The sequence below is a fragment of the Oreochromis niloticus genome, linkage group LG3 (assembly GCF_001858045.2).
Source record: "Oreochromis niloticus isolate F11D_XX linkage group LG3, O_niloticus_UMD_NMBU, whole genome shotgun sequence".
In the NCBI taxonomy this organism is placed as follows: Eukaryota; Metazoa; Chordata; class Actinopteri; order Cichliformes; family Cichlidae; genus Oreochromis; species Oreochromis niloticus.
The window spans coordinates 52,101,865-52,120,722 of record NC_031967.2 but is presented as its reverse complement, the minus strand read 5'-3'; the positions used below and the strand labels follow the sequence as shown (position 1 = coordinate 52,120,722).

The 18,858-nt window shown below is 42.4% G+C and overlaps 1 protein-coding gene across 3 annotated transcripts; it reads right to left on the bottom strand.

Moving 5' to 3' along the window:
• Window positions 1–5,140: 5,140 nt before the first annotated feature.
• On the bottom strand, window positions 5,141–18,709 carry LOC102082420 (uncharacterized). Of its 3 annotated transcripts, none has more exons than XM_025905918.1 (19): window positions 18,292–18,709; window positions 17,307–17,387; window positions 16,222–16,381; window positions 15,996–16,123; window positions 15,443–15,678; window positions 14,746–14,852; window positions 14,516–14,616; window positions 14,170–14,396; window positions 13,521–13,624; window positions 12,667–12,782; window positions 12,040–12,275; window positions 11,871–11,914; window positions 11,661–11,776; window positions 10,782–11,017; window positions 10,420–10,529; window positions 8,885–9,000; window positions 8,318–8,517; window positions 7,383–7,492; window positions 5,141–7,157 (listed from the first exon to the last, which is right to left on the bottom strand). In XM_025905918.1, exons 1-19 carry the CDS (start codon window positions 18,506–18,508, stop codon window positions 6,059–6,061), a joined length of 3,744 nt encoding a protein of 1,247 aa, XP_025761703.1. In that variant the 5' UTR covers window positions 18,509–18,709; the 3' UTR covers window positions 5,141–6,058. The 3 variants fall into 3 exon arrangements, with proteins under 3 accessions (XP_025761703.1, XP_019215842.1, XP_013132615.1); XM_019360297.2 differs by having other exon boundaries at window positions 8,282–8,517; window positions 17,307–17,384; XM_013277161.3 differs by having other exon boundaries at window positions 8,282–8,517; window positions 18,292–18,706.
• Between the last annotated feature and the right edge of the window lie 149 nt (window positions 18,710–18,858).

Below are 18,858 nucleotides of genomic sequence, written 5' to 3'. Positions count from 1 at the left end.
ACGGTAAAATAATGAAGTGGAAAAATAACAACTTTAATCCAAATTTCAACATAGCCAACAAGACATTACACATTAAACAAAAGTCAAGACAATCCAAGCAGGACGACATTCACAATGACTAACCCCGAAGAGTTTTAAAATGACTGTGTGCTGATAAAAGTCCCACAGATTGCGGGAGAGGTGCAAGGGTGTTCACAGACTCTGGAAACAATTTGACGTTCCCTGTAGAATATGAGTAGCGAGTAAAACACACTGCCTGTGGACCAGAACCAGCCTTCAGAAGTGTCCGATCTGGCCCACCGGATGGCTTTGCAGTTAGTAAAAGTGTCAAACAACTTTTCACGGCGTGTTGCAGCAGCAAGCAGCTTTTGAGTCCTTAAGTGTGAATCACACCATGAGAGTCTGAACTGTCAATCTAATGTGGGGTCAGAGGTCTAAATCATCAGTTATATGCCTCCTTACTGTCAATGAATCTGCCATACTTACAAAGTAGTATAGTCGACCCCCACCTATTCACGGTTCAGTATTATCAGGTTATCTTCATTAGGATGATAGTTTAAGTTATTTTTGGTGTTTGAACTATTAAAATAGGCAGTTATAGGTGTTTTTAGAGGGATCTCAGCTATTCATAGGTGGTTACCGGTGGTCAACTATAGTTGATGAACCTTTAAATAACAAATGAAACACAATGTTGTCTTTTCATTATTGAATTGTTTTCACTTATTCTTTCTTTGCATTTGGCCACTTTGTTCTTGTTCATTGAACTTTGTGATGCAGGCCTCTGAATTCATTCAAAACAACCATAACTAAGACCTCAGTCACACAGGCATACAGACTGGTTGCCATCCAACATATGTAATCCCCAGTCAATTGCTGAGTGATTCGTGGAGGACGCTGGGAGTTGTCTGCCCGAAACTCATTGGAAAGATTTCACAGTGAGGCACCAAAAACCTGCTTGTGATTGCTTTGGTCACTAGCAGATTGCTGCAGTTTACCTCAGCTTGCATGGAAGATACAGACTGGTCTGCAAACACTTGCTAAGTCCTAAGCTGTAGTGAGACAGACCGTTCATCTTCAAAATAAAAGTTACACCTTAAGGGAGCAGGTAACTTTTTCTTTAGAGGCAAACTTTTCACAGTTTTAAAACAACTCTGCAAGTAGTTTACAACCAGTGTCTCCCATATTAATTGCGTGAGGCTGTGGCAACCTGAGTGTCACCAAAAGAAATCTCACAAGGAGGTTTTCGGTGCAGCGCTCTCTTTACAAACAATTTCACCCATCAACAGCAAGAAACCTCCAGCAAACAGTCGGGTTGCACTTCTTACTGCTGATTGCCAGAGAGGTGCAGGCCCATCTGTAGGCCTACTTTATTGAGGTCCAAGATAGGAAAAATAACAACCCACCAAAACAACATTTACTGTAAAATGATCAAATATAAAACTAACCTTCATACAGCCAGCTTCAATTAGAGCTGTCAAAACTTATCAAACATCTCCAGTAAACATAAAAACAGTTTTTGTCCTTGTGACTAGTACGTAAACAGCAAAGAACTCATCCAGCAAAATTATTTTTACCTTCATAAACAAATTACTCTGAAATACTGAAGATAAATAAAGGTTCAGATCTGAAACAGGTAACAACAAACTCACTGATTTTAAGCTCACATTTTCTTATAAAAATAACATTAACGGGACTTTTAACTTTGAGGGACCTCTAATGAACGGAATCACATTTACTTTGTTAAACTTCCTGTAGAAAAGTCTTCTGATGGCATCTGGTGATCATCTGTTTTTCTCTTATTGTCAACAACTCTCCCAAATATAAACTAAATGTTTATTTTCAATGAAAACTCAAATTGTGGTCATATATATTTTGCGTAGTTCTGAACTGAGTTTTGTAACCTTGTAAACCAAAATATCTGAACATTTTATGTTTGTGCACCTATAGATGAGAATTTCACCAAACTCAGACACGCACAGAATGTTTTCCTTCATGGTGATGAAGGAAAACGCTGGGCTCGCACGCGAAAGGACCATCATCCTTCCAGGACCTGAAGCTCAGTAAAGCACCCCACCGACAGCCAAACCCATCTGTTCTCTGATTGGATTGTTAAATTTGTGATTGACATGACATTGACCAATCAGCTGAATGGAAGAAAAATTGGGTCAAAATTCGTACTTGTAAGTTGAAACTCACACACAGCCAGGGAAGTTGAGCACAAAGTTTTACACTTCATTTTTTGCGTTGTATCTGTAACTAGACCTTAACAACAAGTGTAACCTCTGTACAATTTTTTTTTAAACAAACAAATCTTTTTTACAAACACACAAATTCTCATCTATAGATGCACAACCATAAAATTTTCAGATATTTTGGTTTACAAGGTTACAAAACTCAGTTCACAACTACGCATTTGATTTACAAGCACAAAATATTAATGAAAACAACTTGAGCCCATAGAAAATGAGCAGCAGTATAAGGAAATTAAACTTTACATCTTTTATTTGCATTTTAGAAACAATGCGGTTTTCGTCCTGGTCGCGGAACACTGGACCAGCTCTTTATCCTCTTAAGGATACTTGAGGGTGCATGGGAGTTTGCCCAACCAGTCTACATGTGTTTTGTGGACTTGGAGAAGGCATTCGACCGTGTCCCTCGGGGTGTCCTGTGGGAGGTGCTGCGGGAGTATGGGGTGTCTGGCCCATTGCTACGGGCTATTCGATCCCTGTACAACCGTTGCAAGAGCTTGGTTCGCATTGCCGGCAATAAGTCAGACTCGTTCCCGGTGGGTGATGGGCTCCGCCAGGGCTGCCCTTTGTCACCGATTCTGTTCATAATTTTTATGGACAGACTTTCTAGGTGCAGCCAAGTGGCGGAGGGCTTTCACTTTGGTGGCCTCAGAATCTCATCTCTGCTTTTTGCGGATGATGTGGTTCTGTTGGCTTCATCAAGTGATGGCCTCCAGCTCGCACTGGAACGGTTCGCAGCACAGTGTGAAGCAGCAGGAATGAGGATCAGCACCTCCAAATCTGAGGCCATGGTTCTCAGCCGAAAAAGGGTGGAGTGCCCACTCCGGGTCGGGGATGAGCTCCTGCCCCAAGTGGAGGAGTTCAAGTATCTCGGGGTCTTGTTCGCGAGTGATGGGAGAAGGGAGCCGGAGATCGACAAACGGATTGGTGCTGCGGCCACAGTGATGCGGACGCTGCACCGGTCCGTCGTGGTGAAGAGGGAGCTGAGTGTAAAAGCGAAGCTCTTAATTTACCGGTCGATCTACGTCCCTACCCTCACCTATGGCCACGAGCTGTGGGTAGTGACCAAAAGAACGCGATCGCGGATACAAGCGGCGGAAATGAGCTTCCTCCGAAGGGTGGCTGGCCTCTCCCTTAGAGATAGGGTGAGAAGTTCAGCCATCCGGGAGGGGCTCAGAGTAGAGCCGCTGCTCCTCCACATCGAAAGGAGCCAGCTGAGGTGGTTCAGGCATCTGACAAGGATGCCTCCTGGGTGAGGTGTTCCGGGCATGTCCCACCGGGAGGAGGCCCCGGGGCAGACCCAGGACACGCTAGAGAGATTATATCTCTCGGCTGGCCTGGGAACGCCTTGGTGTTCCCCCGGATAAGCTGGAGGAGGTGGCTGGGGAGAGGGAGGTCTGGGCTTCTCCTGCTGCCCCCGTGACCCCGGCCCCGGATAAAGCGGAAGAAGATGGATGGATGGATATTTGCATTTTATTTAGGAATGACTGAGCTTTGAAAGAACAACAAAATTGGAAAGTATTCAATGCAGAAATGTTTTCTTTACTGGTATCAACAACACGTGTGACATTTAAAAAATTAACAAAGCACTCAGAGAGCGCAACTCCTTACTGAAAAGTGAGGGTTATATAATACAATGGCTGTAGCTCAGGTGGTAGAGCAGGTGACCACAAACCATTAACTGGAAGGTTAATGGTTTGATCCCAGTCTGCTCCCGTCTGCATGCCAAATATCCTTGACAGTATACTAACCCCACGTTCATATTCCGATGCATCTATCGGAGTATGAATGTTAGGTAGAAAGTGCTTGGGTGAAGGTACAAGTTGTGTAAAGCGCTTTGAGTGCTCAGAATAGAAAAGCGCTACATAAGAACCAATCCATTACCATTTAGACCGCTAAGAAACACTATATGGATATTGCTTTTTGTAAAGTATCTGTCCCTAAACTTGTAATCTATTGTGATACAATAGTTATCATTAATCCTGGTGTCTACGTGTAGTAAAAACAGGACAGCTAGAGTTACAACTATGATTTTCTTTTAGGGGAGTTGTTGACAATGAGATAATGTAATCTTTAGGGCACAGAGGTACTTTTTTAAAAAGAATATGTAAATTAAAAAAAAAGTGCAAACAGAGAACAAGATCATCTGAATGTGCATGAAAATTAATGAACATTTCCTGCAGATTAGCATCCATCCATTACTTCGTCTTGATGCATGCTCAGTCATCCAGGTAAGTAAATCTCCAAAAGCTGATTCTGTTCATCTGGACGTGGCGTTTTCAATGGGAGAAACATTTCATCACTCATCCAAGTGACTTCTTCAGTCTCCGCTGACTGCAGGTTTCCCCAATCTTATAAACAGATTGGGGAAATATAAATAAGATTGGGGAAACCTGCAGTCAGCGGAGACTGAAGAAGTCACTTGGATGAGTGATGAAACGTTTCTCCCATTGAAAACGCTACGTCCAGATGAACAGAATCAACCTTTTGGAGAATCCACTACTTCCCTGCAAAAGTCGCAGAAACACTAATTTCCCTGTACCATTACGCTTTGTTTGTAGTACTGCGTTAAATCTGCACCATGTTCATCTTCCAAGAAAAGTAACTAATAACATTTGGTGGAGTACTGATTAGCATGACCTCCATAAACGCTCATTATGCTGACACAATAGGTGGAAATGTACCCTTTTTTCCCCATTTTCACAGCTCTGGCAGTTCATGTGGACTCAGTCAGTTTTGAAGTCTTTTTGTCCTTCCCCTGTTTCAAAGTAACTGCTGCTCAAGATTTAAGAGCTCCAGGTTTATCATAATCACCTCAATTTCACAAGTGCAGGTAAATGCCGGCGCAGGTTCAGCGCAGTACTGCTAATTAAGCTTCAATGTCCAGGATCTTTCCAAGGACTAAAGGTTCCTCCAGCTTAAATTGTATCCCCAAAAAAAGGGAAGCTAGGTTTCGTTTACCATGGTAACCTTGCATTTTAGTTGTTTCTAACCTTTGAGTTCCTAACCATTATTTTGTTTTCCTTGATATTCCTTTGCCACATTGCTGCTAGTCTATAGCAGCATAAACGCCCCTTAATATGCTGAATCTTTGTCGAAAACAAAAAAAACATACTGAAGGAACTTGAAAAATTCGCGGACATTACATCCAAAAAGTTACTTTTAGAGCCTGACCAATATTGGATTTTTAAGAATGATACCAGTAACTGATATTCTAATATCTCAGGTGATATTTTTTCTTTGAGACACAAAACATAACATTTGTTATGTGTACTTACTAATGTACTTCTTTATTTTAAACTTTAATTTACTGGCAAATAGCTAATACTGGCCAAAAAAAGATAAGGCCCTACCTGCTTTAAGAGCACTAGTTTTATTGATAAACACAAAAAATACTCAATATTTACTTTGTTTGTAAACTGAATAACCTTTGGGTTTCAGAGTTTTGGTCTGAACAAATCAAGGCATTCGAAGGCCTCAGCTGATCCTGAGAAGTTGCCTTTCTGACATTGTAAAGAACACTGAATGTAACCATTAGTAAGTAAGAATAAAAAAAAAGCAGCCCACTGTTAAAAAGTGAAAGAAAACATGGAATAAATGGATGGTACCCTCTTACATTGGCGACGTTATCAGGAACCACTGTCATCCATTGAACTTCAGCCGCTACCATCTGGGCCGTCTTGAACACTCACCTTCTAACTATCTAGAAACCTATAAGCTAACTTTCCCCAGAGATCGATTGGTATTGAGGGTGAGGCACATCTTTCCCCCTCTGGGTCACTACTGTACACACCCACCACATTTTAGTTTCATTTTTGGGGAGAGGGCATGCCGTCCATCTTAGCATAACTGTCTTCAATTTCAACCCTACTAAGCTGCTCTGTTTGTTGGTGGCACTTCTTCTTCTGGTGGATCAGCAGGTGTCTTCTCACACAGTGGCCCTGGCTGAAACCTTTCCCACAGTGTGTGCACTTGTAAGGCTTCTCTCCAGTATGTACTCTCATGTGAGTCACCACGTTTGACTTGTGAAAGAACTTCTTGTTGCATTTATCGCAAGCGAACAACCTCTCCCTGCTGTGGTTCTTTGTATGGATCCGTCTGTCTGTGGCTGCCGTGCTACCCGAGTGAAGTGCCACATGTTGAGACAAAGTATCCAGGTGGCGGAAGCGCTTCCCACACACATTGCAGCTGTGTGGCTTCCCCCCCGCATGATTGGTCGGCCGATGAAGTTTGAGCTTCAGCTTGGAGAAGTTTTTTCTGTGTGGCTTATCCACTGCATGGACCCGGGACTCGTGGTTCTTCAGCACCCACTTCTCAGGGAACGCTTTGTGGCAGGTTCTACATTTGTACGGCGTGTTTCCCTTGTGTCGAGCGAGGTGACCCCTGTAGCCGACGACGGTGAGGAAGGACTTCCCGCAGATGTTGCAGGTGTGCGTTTTCTGGTGAGTCTGAAGATGACTCCTGAGCTGCTCTGCAGACTCTGACTGCTCTCCACACACTCCACAGAGCCTTTCTCGCTCGTCCACATGACTCCAGGCGTGTTTGATCAGCATGTTTGTCGACCCACGTAAAATCTGGCAGACTTTACAGGACAGCAGAGCCTCGCTGTTATGAATCAACATTTTCTGCTTTGCCTTCTTTATTCGGATGACTGAATGTTTGACTCGTCGATTCCCTTTCGTCTTCTCGGGTTCACCGTTCATCAGATGATCATTGGTTATGTTTGGTTTCCCATTGGGAAGCCCATCACTCAACTCGTTGTGTTCATAAAGTATTAAAGATTGCAAGGTCGAGAGACCAGTGTACTCCAAACCACCCTCAGATTCCTTCAACTCCACATCTTTGTGACGTGATGTTGAGCTGCTGGAAAAAATGTTGACTGCATTTGCTCCCGGTTGATGAGGGCTTCTGTGGGAACAGAAATTTAAAGTTTAGGGTTTATTGTTGTTATTAATGATAAACAGTTTACTGGTGATTTGAGATATTCAAAGTGGTGTCTGTGTAGCATCTTCTAACACCACAGAGCATGAATTGATTGGGAGTGAATGTTTCATAAAAAGCCATCTGTCCAGTTAAGACTCTTTCAGCAAACCTCAGACTTTTTAACAATTGGATCTAACAGGTGGCGCTTACCCCATGTGCAGCCCAGTTTGCTCGGTAAAGGACGGAGACTCTTCAGTGCCATCAACTTTTCTCTGTAGGAGGTCAAGCTTTTTCGCACTAGTCTGGACTCCCTCAGGTGCCTGCATGAATATCCAAAACATAAAGTCGAATTAGAAAACATTAACCTCTGGTACGTGAGCATACATCAGAATAATTTTTAAGGCCTCATGATTATTTCCACTTGAACCTAGAAGTAAGAATTTTAGAGCTCTCGGTCGGAATTTTCAACTGGAAGGTACATCTGAAGTTGAACTAGCCCTGACTTCACAGTCCAAGACATCCGACTTCTGAGGCAAATATAAAACCCATCAGTCACAGAGGCGTAGAGACTAGTAATCACTGGTTGCTAGGGAAAAGTGTACTTTACCTCAGTTGGTTGGTTAGTGGTTGCTAGAGGGTATTTGCTGTTGAGTGGGTGACATTTGCGAAATGAATACTGGAACAAAAATGTCCTTGCGATTGATTTGGTGGCTAGTAGACTGCACAGAAAGAGCCAACTTGTCTGCAAACACTTGCCAAATATTTGCTAAATAGTAGTAAAATTGTGAAAGATGTGATGTAAAGTGGAACTGGACAACATCTGCCTTCAAAGTTGCACCTTTTGAAATTTTTTGCCGACTGGAGCATTAAGATGCAACCTGTCCTTTGAAGGTGAATGTTATTAATTTACAGTTTGCATCTTGATTTGCACTACCTTTGTAGAATAAAGGACACACATTTAAAGCAGAGGGCAGTGTTACAGCAGTTACTTCAGTGTTTTTGTTGGACTTATTAGACTTTAAGCTCTGAATTTGGTCAATTAGTCTATCTAGATCTTTCACAGACATTCTGAAGGACAACACAAATATCTACCCAGTCAGTTGCAGTACCTTGAGTCGAACGAAGAGGACAATGTTCCCACTCGCCTTGATGGCTCTGTACAGCTCCTCTGGAGTCAATGGCTCTACTTTTAGAGGCTGCAGTCTCCTGTTCCTGTCAGCTGTGAGGACGTCAAAAGGTTCATCAGCAGCCAGCTGAGGGAAGGTGGACTTCAGCAGGTCCACAAAGTCGGCCTCCTGCAGGCCTCGAGGACACTTCAGGTAATGAAGCGGGTACTTATTATACACTGAGAAAAAAAACAGAGAAACTCCAATAGTCAGGCAGGTAGTTATCCATGAGACAAACACAACGAACAGTATGCTCAGTGTACTAACATTAACAAGAAAACAAGAGACAGCTCACCTTACAAGCTACTGCTGCATTAGGCTCCTACAGATTTTTTTGAAAATAAATTTGATATAAAACCCTAGTGACAGCAATCCTAAAGGCAACTTTGTCCGACTTTGCCTAATTTTCCAAATCCTGACACTGAAAGTTGAAAACCTAAACAAACATATATCTAAATAATCGAGTTTTCAGGTATGGCCCTAAAAATTCATACCAGTGCACATTTGTTACAAATCTGAACACAGAATGAGCAGCTTTAAAATTACCTTTAGGTGAAATCACATTGACATCCCAGTCCTGCACAAAGCGGATCCTGAGATCTACATGGGAGCTTGATAGACTAATCCGAGGCCTACCAGGCTTCCTCCTGTCGGACTGATCCCTGGGAAACGATAACATTAAAGACAGACACCACAGCGTTACACTGGCCGCTTTACAGTTATTATCTTTATTTATTTTAATAAGCTGAACAAATGTGAGAAATATTTCCGGAAGCAGTAAAGATTAGATTCAAATTTAAGTCCTGTCACTGAAGCAGAGTAAGACAATGTCCAGTAAGTTTTTTTTTAAATCTACAATTTTCTTAGACCGCAAAAGTTGGAAAAGTGAGGTTTCCTCCATCCATCATCCATCTTCTACCACTGAACTGAGTTCGAGAAGCCGGAGTAGCCGTCTAAGCAGAGCTCCCTGGCTACCTTCTCAACGTCTTCTGGGGGGATGCCAGGGTGTTCCCAAACCAGCAGATGGTCATGTGACAAAGGCAGAGATTGCCTTTGCAACCATCAAGATCCCAAGACTTCAGCAGCAGGTCCTTGAGCTCCTGAACTGGGCCCATTGTTGAACCACCTTGGACCAGTCTTCGTATCTACCAACCACTCCACACCAAGAACAACCCACAAAAAAGCTGGATAGAGCACGTTTTAATTTTCATCCACACCATCTTCAGCAACTGACTGGCTCAATGAACCCCTCACATTATTTAGTCCATTTTGGCCGGTGTGGTGGAGGACACCAAGGAACAAGGTCGTGTTGACTGGAGCATTAAATTACCCCAACAAAGTTGATGCACATGAATACTGACAATATTTTTCCAACTGACTGTCAGTGATTGTACATCAGTGAATACCACGACTTTTCTAAACATGACAGAACTGGAGACTATAAACTGCACCCTTCCACAGGTATGTTTTCTATGGCCTACTGGGTAACACCGAGGTGCAGGGAACCTCCATGTAAAGATACCACCTCAACTTTGAAATCTAGGGGCCATTTTATACCTGCTGTGTGGTGGCCAGAATCAGGATATGCTATTAATCCCTAAGGAAATTATGTAAAATTATGACAAAGCTGACATCAAATTGATATACCAGCTGCTGTCACTAGGTCTAGCTGTACTGTTGCCACTCCAGGGTTGAAATGTTGATTTTTACCTTTATTTTAATGATAAATCGATAGTGAAGCTCAAACTCACAGATTATACAGAGCGAGATCCTGCAACACCAAGGTGACATTATCTGAGTGGGGACACCAAAACAAAACAGCCGCTTCCTGTGCTGTAACAGTGAGCATAAATGGATTCGGCTGGGTGACGACATCAGTGGCGGCACATGAAGCGACCAACCTGGCAGTATGCTGGTGCCTTGAAGTGCAGCAGCTTTCAGTGACAGTCTTGTTTCTTCAGTTACTACCTAACACTCATGACCACATGCGAGTTTGAAGGTTCAAGCACCATCACACGTATGTTCCTGTCTCTTTAAAGATTTCTATTGAACAGCTAAAACTGATCGTTTGACTGACTCACCTCCCATGCATCACAGTTTGTTCAGGCAAAAATGACGACTCCGTAGCTGTGTCCACTTTTTTCTGCAGATGGTCAAGCTTCCTCGCACCAACCTGGACTCTCTCTGGTGCCTGAAAGAGTTTCGTATTAAAAAAATGAATTAAATAAAAAATAATAATTTAACACAAAAAAAAAAAAAAAAAAAAATCACAAAATGTCTTTGCTTCAGCAGAAAACAGTCTTCAATGGGCATCCACATTTAGTTTCACTTTTGTACCAGAGAGCAATGTTGTACTTGCTGTACATGTTGTTTGTGTAGTTTCTTTAAAGGTTTCCCGATAATGTAGAGTAGGAGTATTTTAAAATGTAGTGAGTCACAGTACCTTCAGTCGAATGAAGAGGGTATTGATCCTTGATGAATCGATGGCCTTGTAGACCTGCTCTGGAGTCAGTGACTCCACATTCAGAGGTTGCAGTTTCCTGTTTTTGTCAACCGTGAGGATGTCAAAAGGTACGTTAGCAGCCAGTTGAGGGAAGGTGGACCTCAGCAGTTCCAGAAAGTCGTCCTCCTGCAGGCTGCGGTGACACCGGAGTTCGTGAAGTGGGTAGTTCTGAAACACTAAGAGGAAAGAGAAAAATGAATCCACTCAGTCACAGCTTGTTCAGTTATCCATGACGTGTACAACACATAACTAAAAACAGTAAAGATGGTGGGAAGCTTTTTGGCTGCTTTATTGTTATTGAACTGAAGCAAACAACCATAGTCAAGGCTCTTATGAAAATGTTAAATCAGACTTTAATTTCTCAATAATGTTTTACAGCTTCAACCCACTCTGCTGGTCTCTAAAGACTGTTTCATTTCCAAAGACTAGACAAGTCAAGACCACGGTAATTCCTGCCCCGCAGGGAAGGAGTACGTAATCAGCTTAGTTCGTCTGTCTGTCTGCTAGTAGTCTAGTGTCCACAGTAGACCCATGAGTACCTAGGGTGGCTAACCATTAGACCTTCATGGTTAGTGCCCAAAGTCAGAGTTGACATTGAAAGAAAATTTCACAAAACCATTTTGAGTAATATACAATATGCAGTACTTGTCACCACACTATGCCGTGTCACCACAGCACAAGGAATGAAGTTAATTATTTATATTTTTAAGGACGGGCAGAGGACAATAGCTCTGTTGTCTGCTAGCATCCACAAGCTTGCTGTGTATGGATGGCAACTGAAGCCGTTTCTGGACACACAAGTAGCAGCTGTGCATTTACCTTGGGGTGCGACCACCTCCATCTGAGAGTCCTCCAGGATACGGATCTTCAGATCTACGTGGGAGTCTGATCGACTGAGCTGAGGCTTGCCCAGGTTCTTCTTGTCAGACTGAACTCTGGGACACAATAACATTAGTGATCGAGATCAGGCGATAAAACGAGAGATTAAATTGCTTAATGAGCAGCTGAGGCTTGTTAACATTAACTCACCTGGTGCCCAGTCTGGTTGGATTTGGGGTGGACGGACCGGCTCCCTGTTTCCCCAGAAGGTGAAAAACAAAAAAGGTTTGTATCTCAAGTGTTTCCACCAAAAACAGCAACACTGTCCTTGTTTTTATGACAGACAGATCAAATACTTGTTCTCAAGGTTACACGGTACCTTCAGTCGGACGAAGAGAGTAGTGTTTCTCCTTAAGGTGATGGCTCTGTGGATCTCCGCCGGTGTCAGCGTGTCCACACTCAGCGGCTGCAGTACCCGGCTCTTGTCAGCAGTGAGGATGTCAAAAGGTTTACCTGCAGCCAGCTGAGGGATGGAAGACCTCAGCAGGTCCAGGAAATCAGCCTCCTGTAGATCATAAGGACACCGCAGCTCCTGAATGCGGCTTTTCAGAAACACTGGGAACACAAAAGCCAAGTAGGTAAGAGTCTCAACTAATAACACGAGTCACAGAGGATATACCGCTGCTGTAGCTTGTGCTGGTCACAGTCACAACCAGCGATTACCGAGAACAATCTAAAAGGTTCACAGTTATATATCAGTTACAGTCATTTGGTTTAAAATGATCCAATGTTATTTGACGCGAATTTAAATATGATTAATAAGTTAACATGACTCAGACCCGTGTGTTGATTTTGTACAAGCCTGCAGGCACTCACAGAGCCTCTTTATAGACAGACTGTTAACATTTCAGAGTCTCAGCAGAAAAGCTTCCAGAGAGACACAAACTGTTTCACCTCATACAGGAACTGGAGATGTGACCTCAGAGCTAAAAGCTTTAAAATTTACCTTGGGGTGCGAGCACCTCCATCAGAGGGTCCTCCAGGATCCGGACCCTGAAATCCACATGTGCGAATGGCCCACTGAGCTCAGATTTGGTAGGTTTCCTCCTAGCAGACTGTATTCTGAGACACAACACACACAAGGAATATAAATTAAAGGTGAAAATCAGGAGATGAAAGAGAAGCTTAAACTGAAAAGTTTTCACATGTGGCAGCTGATGATTACTGGATATTTGTGTCTAATTATGAAGAGGAAATGACGGGGTCGTTATGGTTTAACAACCTGAGATGAACTACTAGACATGACATATCACACTGTCTCGTTATGCATTTTACTTAAACAAAAGCAGAGGTTTTGGCAGTTTGATGGTTCGCAGCATTCAGGTGTGTGTTAACAGAATGCTGAGGAGGAAAAACATCAGCAACGATCTTAGAGAAGAAACTGTATCTGCGAGAAAAAATAGTTACCAAAGAATCTAACATCCATCATTCTGCTTCATTTTCTACAGTGAAAACACTCAAAGCAGCTGCCGATCTTCTCAGGAGTGAATGCCCCAGCAAATTCACCACAAGGTCAGACTGTGCAATGCTCGGAGAAACTACAGGAAACCAAAAAGCTCCATCTCAGACTCCAAGGGCCTCAGTCACATGTTAAAGTTCACATACACCTCATACCAAGAGTCGGCACAGTGGGGTGATGATTTGGCCACTTTGCAGTCACAAGAGTCAAGTGCAGACCACAGCATGACTGAATTTTTTTTTCATCCTGTCTTGATATGCAAAACCTTAAAATTAGGCTTTTACAGATCTGTTTCCTATGGCTGACTAGCCAATATTTATTATAGTCAGGTTTTGACTCACCTGGGTTTCTTTCTGGTTGGTTTTAGGGTCAATGGAAGAGTTTCAGCTAAAACATCTCCTACACTCAGGAACTGTTTCGCTGAGGCTTGAAGCTCCTCCGGCGGCTACAGAAGAAAGAAAAGATTTAGTGGTGTACTGTTGGGCTGTGCAGTTAAAGGCAAATGTACGGTGGCCCTGAGAGGCCAAACAGACTGCAACTTAAGAAAACACCAGCAATAAGAAAAACGCTGCAAAAGCACACAAAACCGACAGATTCTACACTTCTTTTAAGTGTCTCCCAGCGCAATTCTTAGCATATTTTGGTTCCTGCAACTGGTCCGTCGGGTTATTGTCTCCCCAGAAACACTTCCCTTGTGCTTTTGGAAATCTGATTTGTCCTATTTCTGTTTTCGTTTTTCCTATTTCCGTGTGTTTTGTGTGCTTTTGCAGCGTTTTTCTTATTGCTGGTGTTTTCTTAAGTTGCAGTCTGTTTGGCCTCTCAGGGCCACCGTACAAATGGCACTCCTGACTGGTCACACGTGGAGTTTTACAACCTATTTAAATGCTCAAAATTCTCAGAAAACACAAAGACAGACAAAAAAAAAACAGATTACTTCTTTGTCTGGTAAGATTTTTTTGGTAACAGACAAAAGTCTTTGTGAATCAGCACCTTCAGTCGGATATAGAGCGTAGAAGTCCTCGTAGCCCTCTCCACCTCCTCCGTCGTCAGTGACCGTACTTTCAGAGGCTTCAGTTTTCTGCTTTTGTCACTCACAAAGAGGTCAAAAGGTTCATCGGCAGTCAGCTGAGGGAAGGTGGACCTCAGCAGGTCCACAAAGTCAGCCTCCTGTAGACCCCGAGGGCACATTAGCTCATGAAGCGGGCACATCTGATACACTGAAAAACAAGGAACACACATGGACAGGCTTTTATTATTTAACTTCAAAGTCACAGGCACTACAAAGAGACCCAGTTTGTCCAAAGAGACACCAAACTGGAGGTTTTTTTGGGCACACCTCTGGCTGAGAGCACGTCAGATTTCATTTTACCCAGGATGCGGATTCTGATCATTACATGCGTCTGTGTTTTCCTGAACCCAGGTCTGCCCACCCTCTTCCTGAAAGAGTAAAGAAGTCAAAAACAACATTATAACAAATAATTTAGCCTTTCATATACGAAGTATGTGTTTGTTTTTGTCCTCTATATTTACTGGTTATTTACAGCAGTGTTTGAAAACTTGAGGTACCTCATGTGATCAATGCTTTGGTCAGGGGCAGAAGACACATCAGCAGCAGCAGCTTTATTTCCGTGCAATGGCTGAAGCTCCTCTTCAGCTTCTAAACTCTGCTGATTCTGAAATAAAGATGTTTTGACAGTTTTGTTTAGAAAAAAGGCACAAAAACAGTCAGACTGCAGGAATGTTCATGATTCTTTCCTTATGAGAAGATCCCAACTAGACTGGCTGGATTACAGCCCCACATCATGACAGAGCCTCCACAGTGTTCTACAGATGGTTGTGGATGCTCACTGCACACCATGCTGAGATATGACACTTTTTTTTTTTTTTTTTTTTTTTTAAACCATAATAGCTCTTCAGGAATCACCTTGTTGGTGCAAAAAAAATCCTTTACTTTTGGAATTTTTCATAGATTCATCTAATAAAACTAAAAAAGAAACTAAAAAACTAAAAAGAAATGAAAACAAACTGTGTTTTTGAAACATGCTTCTGGTAACAAATAGCCTGAAGATCCATTTTAAAACTGGTTCTACGCCAAGACCTCTGTTCTGTGTAGACACAACACTGGTTCATCCCTTGAGTTTGAGCCTTTTTATGCTTGAATGATTCATTCTACAAAAGACACCATCAGAGCAACGAGCAAAGTCAAGAAGATAGTTTAGAGGAAGTTTACTCCAGCAAGGGCGTAACACATTAGGCACCTTACCTTCAGGCGGATGTAGAGGGCAGAATTCCCATTTGCCCTGATGGTCCTCTCGATCGCCTCCGGAGTCCACAAGTCTATTTTCAGAGGCTGCAGCTTTCTGGTGTTGTCAGTTATAAAAACGTCAAAAGGTTCATCAGCAGCCAGCTGGGGGAAGGTTGACCTCAGCAGATGCAGGAAGTCGGCCTCCTGAAGACCACGACGACACTGCAGCTCATGAAGCGGGTACTTCTGAAACACTGCCATGCAGAGGGAAAGGCAAGTTTTCATCTAGACTGAAGGAAAAGTTTCACCCACACACTACAGGCTTTAATTCAAATGTAAAAAAACGTGACTTTTTATTCATTCCTGTTCTTTAGCTGTATTTTACAAATGCTCCAAATAAGCTGAAATACATTATGGGGTATCTGCAGCAGTCACATTGCCCATAAAACTCCATGACCTCAGTTTAAACTGAGATGGGGAAAAACATCCAGAGTAAAATCCAAACCCTGAAAGATGCAACAGTAATGGTTTATTTATTTATTATTTCCCATCACATTTTTTTCACACTCACCCCTCTTGGAAAGCACGTCGATCATCGAGTCCAGGATGCGGATCCTGAGGTCCACGAAACTCTGCGCTTCACTGATCCAAGGTCTGTCTGCTCTCCGCCTGTCAGTCTGAACCGTGGAAGGCACGAGCCTAAAGAAAGAAAAGCACAAAATAAACTCAAGATCAGCAAACAAGTCACAAATGTTACAACAGCACGCGCACACACAGAGTGGTGTCTGTACACTTACAGTGTATTTGTATCTTGTAACCGTGGTGCTGCTTCATAATATTGCTGTGCCATCTCCTCCTCCTCGTCATCATCCTCCTCTTCCTCCTCTTCATGTTCGTCTTCCTCTATTTGTTCCTCACTGTAGCCTGAGAATCCCAGGCTTTGGCTGTCCTCCACCCCTGGAAACAAATTCAAAGTTCATTTATTTAGTTTTCCCACCTGACAGCATTAATCATGCAAATATGAAACCATGAATAAACAACAGTTAACATGCTGTGTCAGGGAGAGGAAGGAAAACACTGTTACTTAAATTCTCGTCTTCAAATTTTGTTTGCTGGTAAAAAAAAACTATAATTATATGAGGCTCCAACAAACACTTCTATCACTACTTAGTCTGCCAATCTTTCTGATATTTAACGTTTTCAAGCTGTACTTAAGATAATGTCCGCATTTGTCTGAGTTTATCAGCAACAACAGCAACAATTCTAAAAAAAAAAAAAAAAAACCCACAAGAGTCAAAGAACAGCAGTTTTAAGAGCTTTGAACCAGCCATTATCTGAACATTAAAGCAGTTCTGTAGGACAGTTAATTACACTCTCCCCTTCAGTGCGTGAACGTGTGATTACAACTGAAACTGTCCGTTGACTGGGGTCAAATTGCAGTCAAATATTTTTCACCTGAACGCTAAAAAACTCCAAAGGTTTGACTCTATCAGTCTTTTATGTCTCAAATTTGGGAAGTTTTGTTGTTTCTAAAATTCAGCTTCAAATTAAGCTCAGTTAATTCAACGTATTACTAAGAGAAAAATACTGGGAGGTTATAATGCCCAACACACTGTTCATTACAGCAATGCATTTGACAAAGTCAAATAAAAAGTACCAAATGACATAAACAGAAACAACAGGGGTCCCAGAGTGGATCCCTGCAGTACGCCACATCTAATTTGAACTGCATTTATACAAATGAACATCAGTTTTCTTTAAAAAAAAAAAGAAAAGAAAGAAAAGATAATAACATCTCTTATGTTTCTGTGTATCTTGATCCATTACAAATATGAATATGACGACTTTCTTTACATGTATCAAAGTAGGTTAAAAGTCATACTTGGCTCATATTTGTGCTGCTCCTGATCTTCTGGTAGTTGACCTCCTCCAGCCTCACAGAGGGAAAACTGCTGCTGGTCTTCTGCACCACAGAAGCATTTTAGTGTTATTAAGTAATAAAGCAAAACAATCAAAAAAAGATTTCACTTCAGAATTATTATTATTCTTATGAGCGCAGTTGATACTGTTGATTAACGAGCAACCTGTTTCATTCTCTTGAGTCACAGCAGTAGATGAGTTAAGCTTTAAATTCACCTGATTTACACGTAAACAAACTGCAGACTCCAGGATTCCCACATTCAAATAGCTTTCACATATGGCAGCTATTTGGTGTCCATACAGGCTTTTGCGTGCCTGCAGGTGTTTCAAGGGGAAAGTCCTTTTCTTAACACGGTGTGTTAACTATAGCACAGTATTTTTTTTTATAGTTGATTTAAATAAATTTCGATAGAAATAGTCCTGGAAAACGCTGTAAAATCGCTCCACAGCGCTTGAACAAACACCATTGTGTGTCCATGTAGCCGCCATCTTTGTTTTGATTCGGGAACAGCGGCGCAACTTGAGAAACGATTTAAAAATGTTTATTTAAATCAGTCACTGGGATGGTTTTTTTAAGTCCCGACGACTCTGTCATGATTCTAGAGAGAGTTTTATAGCAGCTGTAGCTGACTTTAAACGACATTTCGAGGTTTTAAAAGCCCATCGGATTTCACTTAAAGAGAAAGCAAAGGCTAGCTCTGTGACATTAACACGAGCTAATAAAAACTTCAAATTCTGAAATATGACAAGGCTCAGGGGTGTTACATGTATACCGAATTGAGGAGTGTTATAATCTGGTTTTGAGATGTATACTCGAATGTCAATGGGCTTCACGTCAAGCAAATAAATATTAAATTAGTGTTTTGTAAACGGGGTTCGTCATTACGCGAGCTCTCGCTCTCTCCACAGGAGAACAACACACTGTTCTGTTATCCACACACACAGACCTAACGCTTCCAACTTGACTTCAGGCTGCAGGAGCTCCAGCAGTCTCCTCTGCCGGTCAATCTCCTGCCTGAAACCCACAGCCTCCTCCTCGTACTCGGCTACAGTCTTCTCCACCACCGCTAAGATCTCCCGGGCGGCCAAGGTGAGCTTCTCGGCGATGACTCCTCTCAGCATGTCGGTTTTGGACGTATTGGGGTCGGATGAGTCCGGCTCCATGGTGGGGCTCAGTGGGTCCCGCTCACTTCTTTACCGGAGATGGAACAATTAACGCGCGTGGGGGAACGTGCGGCAGGGACGATACACTACAGGCGACGTACAACAGCAAATGCTGCCCGGCTGGAAACATGAACCACAAAAGAGAAAAAGACCATACTAAAATCTACATGTATCATGATTTCACCCTATTATATGTATTAAAACCTGCTGTTATTGTGATGGAAATGCAGTTAGAGTGCCAAATAAACCTAAATGGGGTTTTTTTGAGGGGGGGGGGGGTCTTCTTTTTATAATAAATAGTGATATAATTAAAAGTGTGATAGTCTATTACACAGTGCTATGTGTCATTT

Bases quoted from the DNA above. Each gene is read 5' to 3' on its own strand.
- LOC102082420 (XM_013277161.3), bottom strand. From the start codon at position 18,508: ATGGAGCCGGACTCATCCGACCCCAATACGTCCAAAACCGACATGCTG. The intron at 13,625-14,169 runs GTGCTGATTCAC...TTTCTTCTGTAG, and splicing joins CGCTCTATATCCGACTGAAG to CCGCCGGAGGAGCTTCAAGC. The intron at 12,276-12,666 runs GTAAATTTTAAA...TTGTGTTCCCAG, and splicing joins GGAGGTGCTCGCACCCCAAG to TGTTTCTGAAAAGCCGCATT.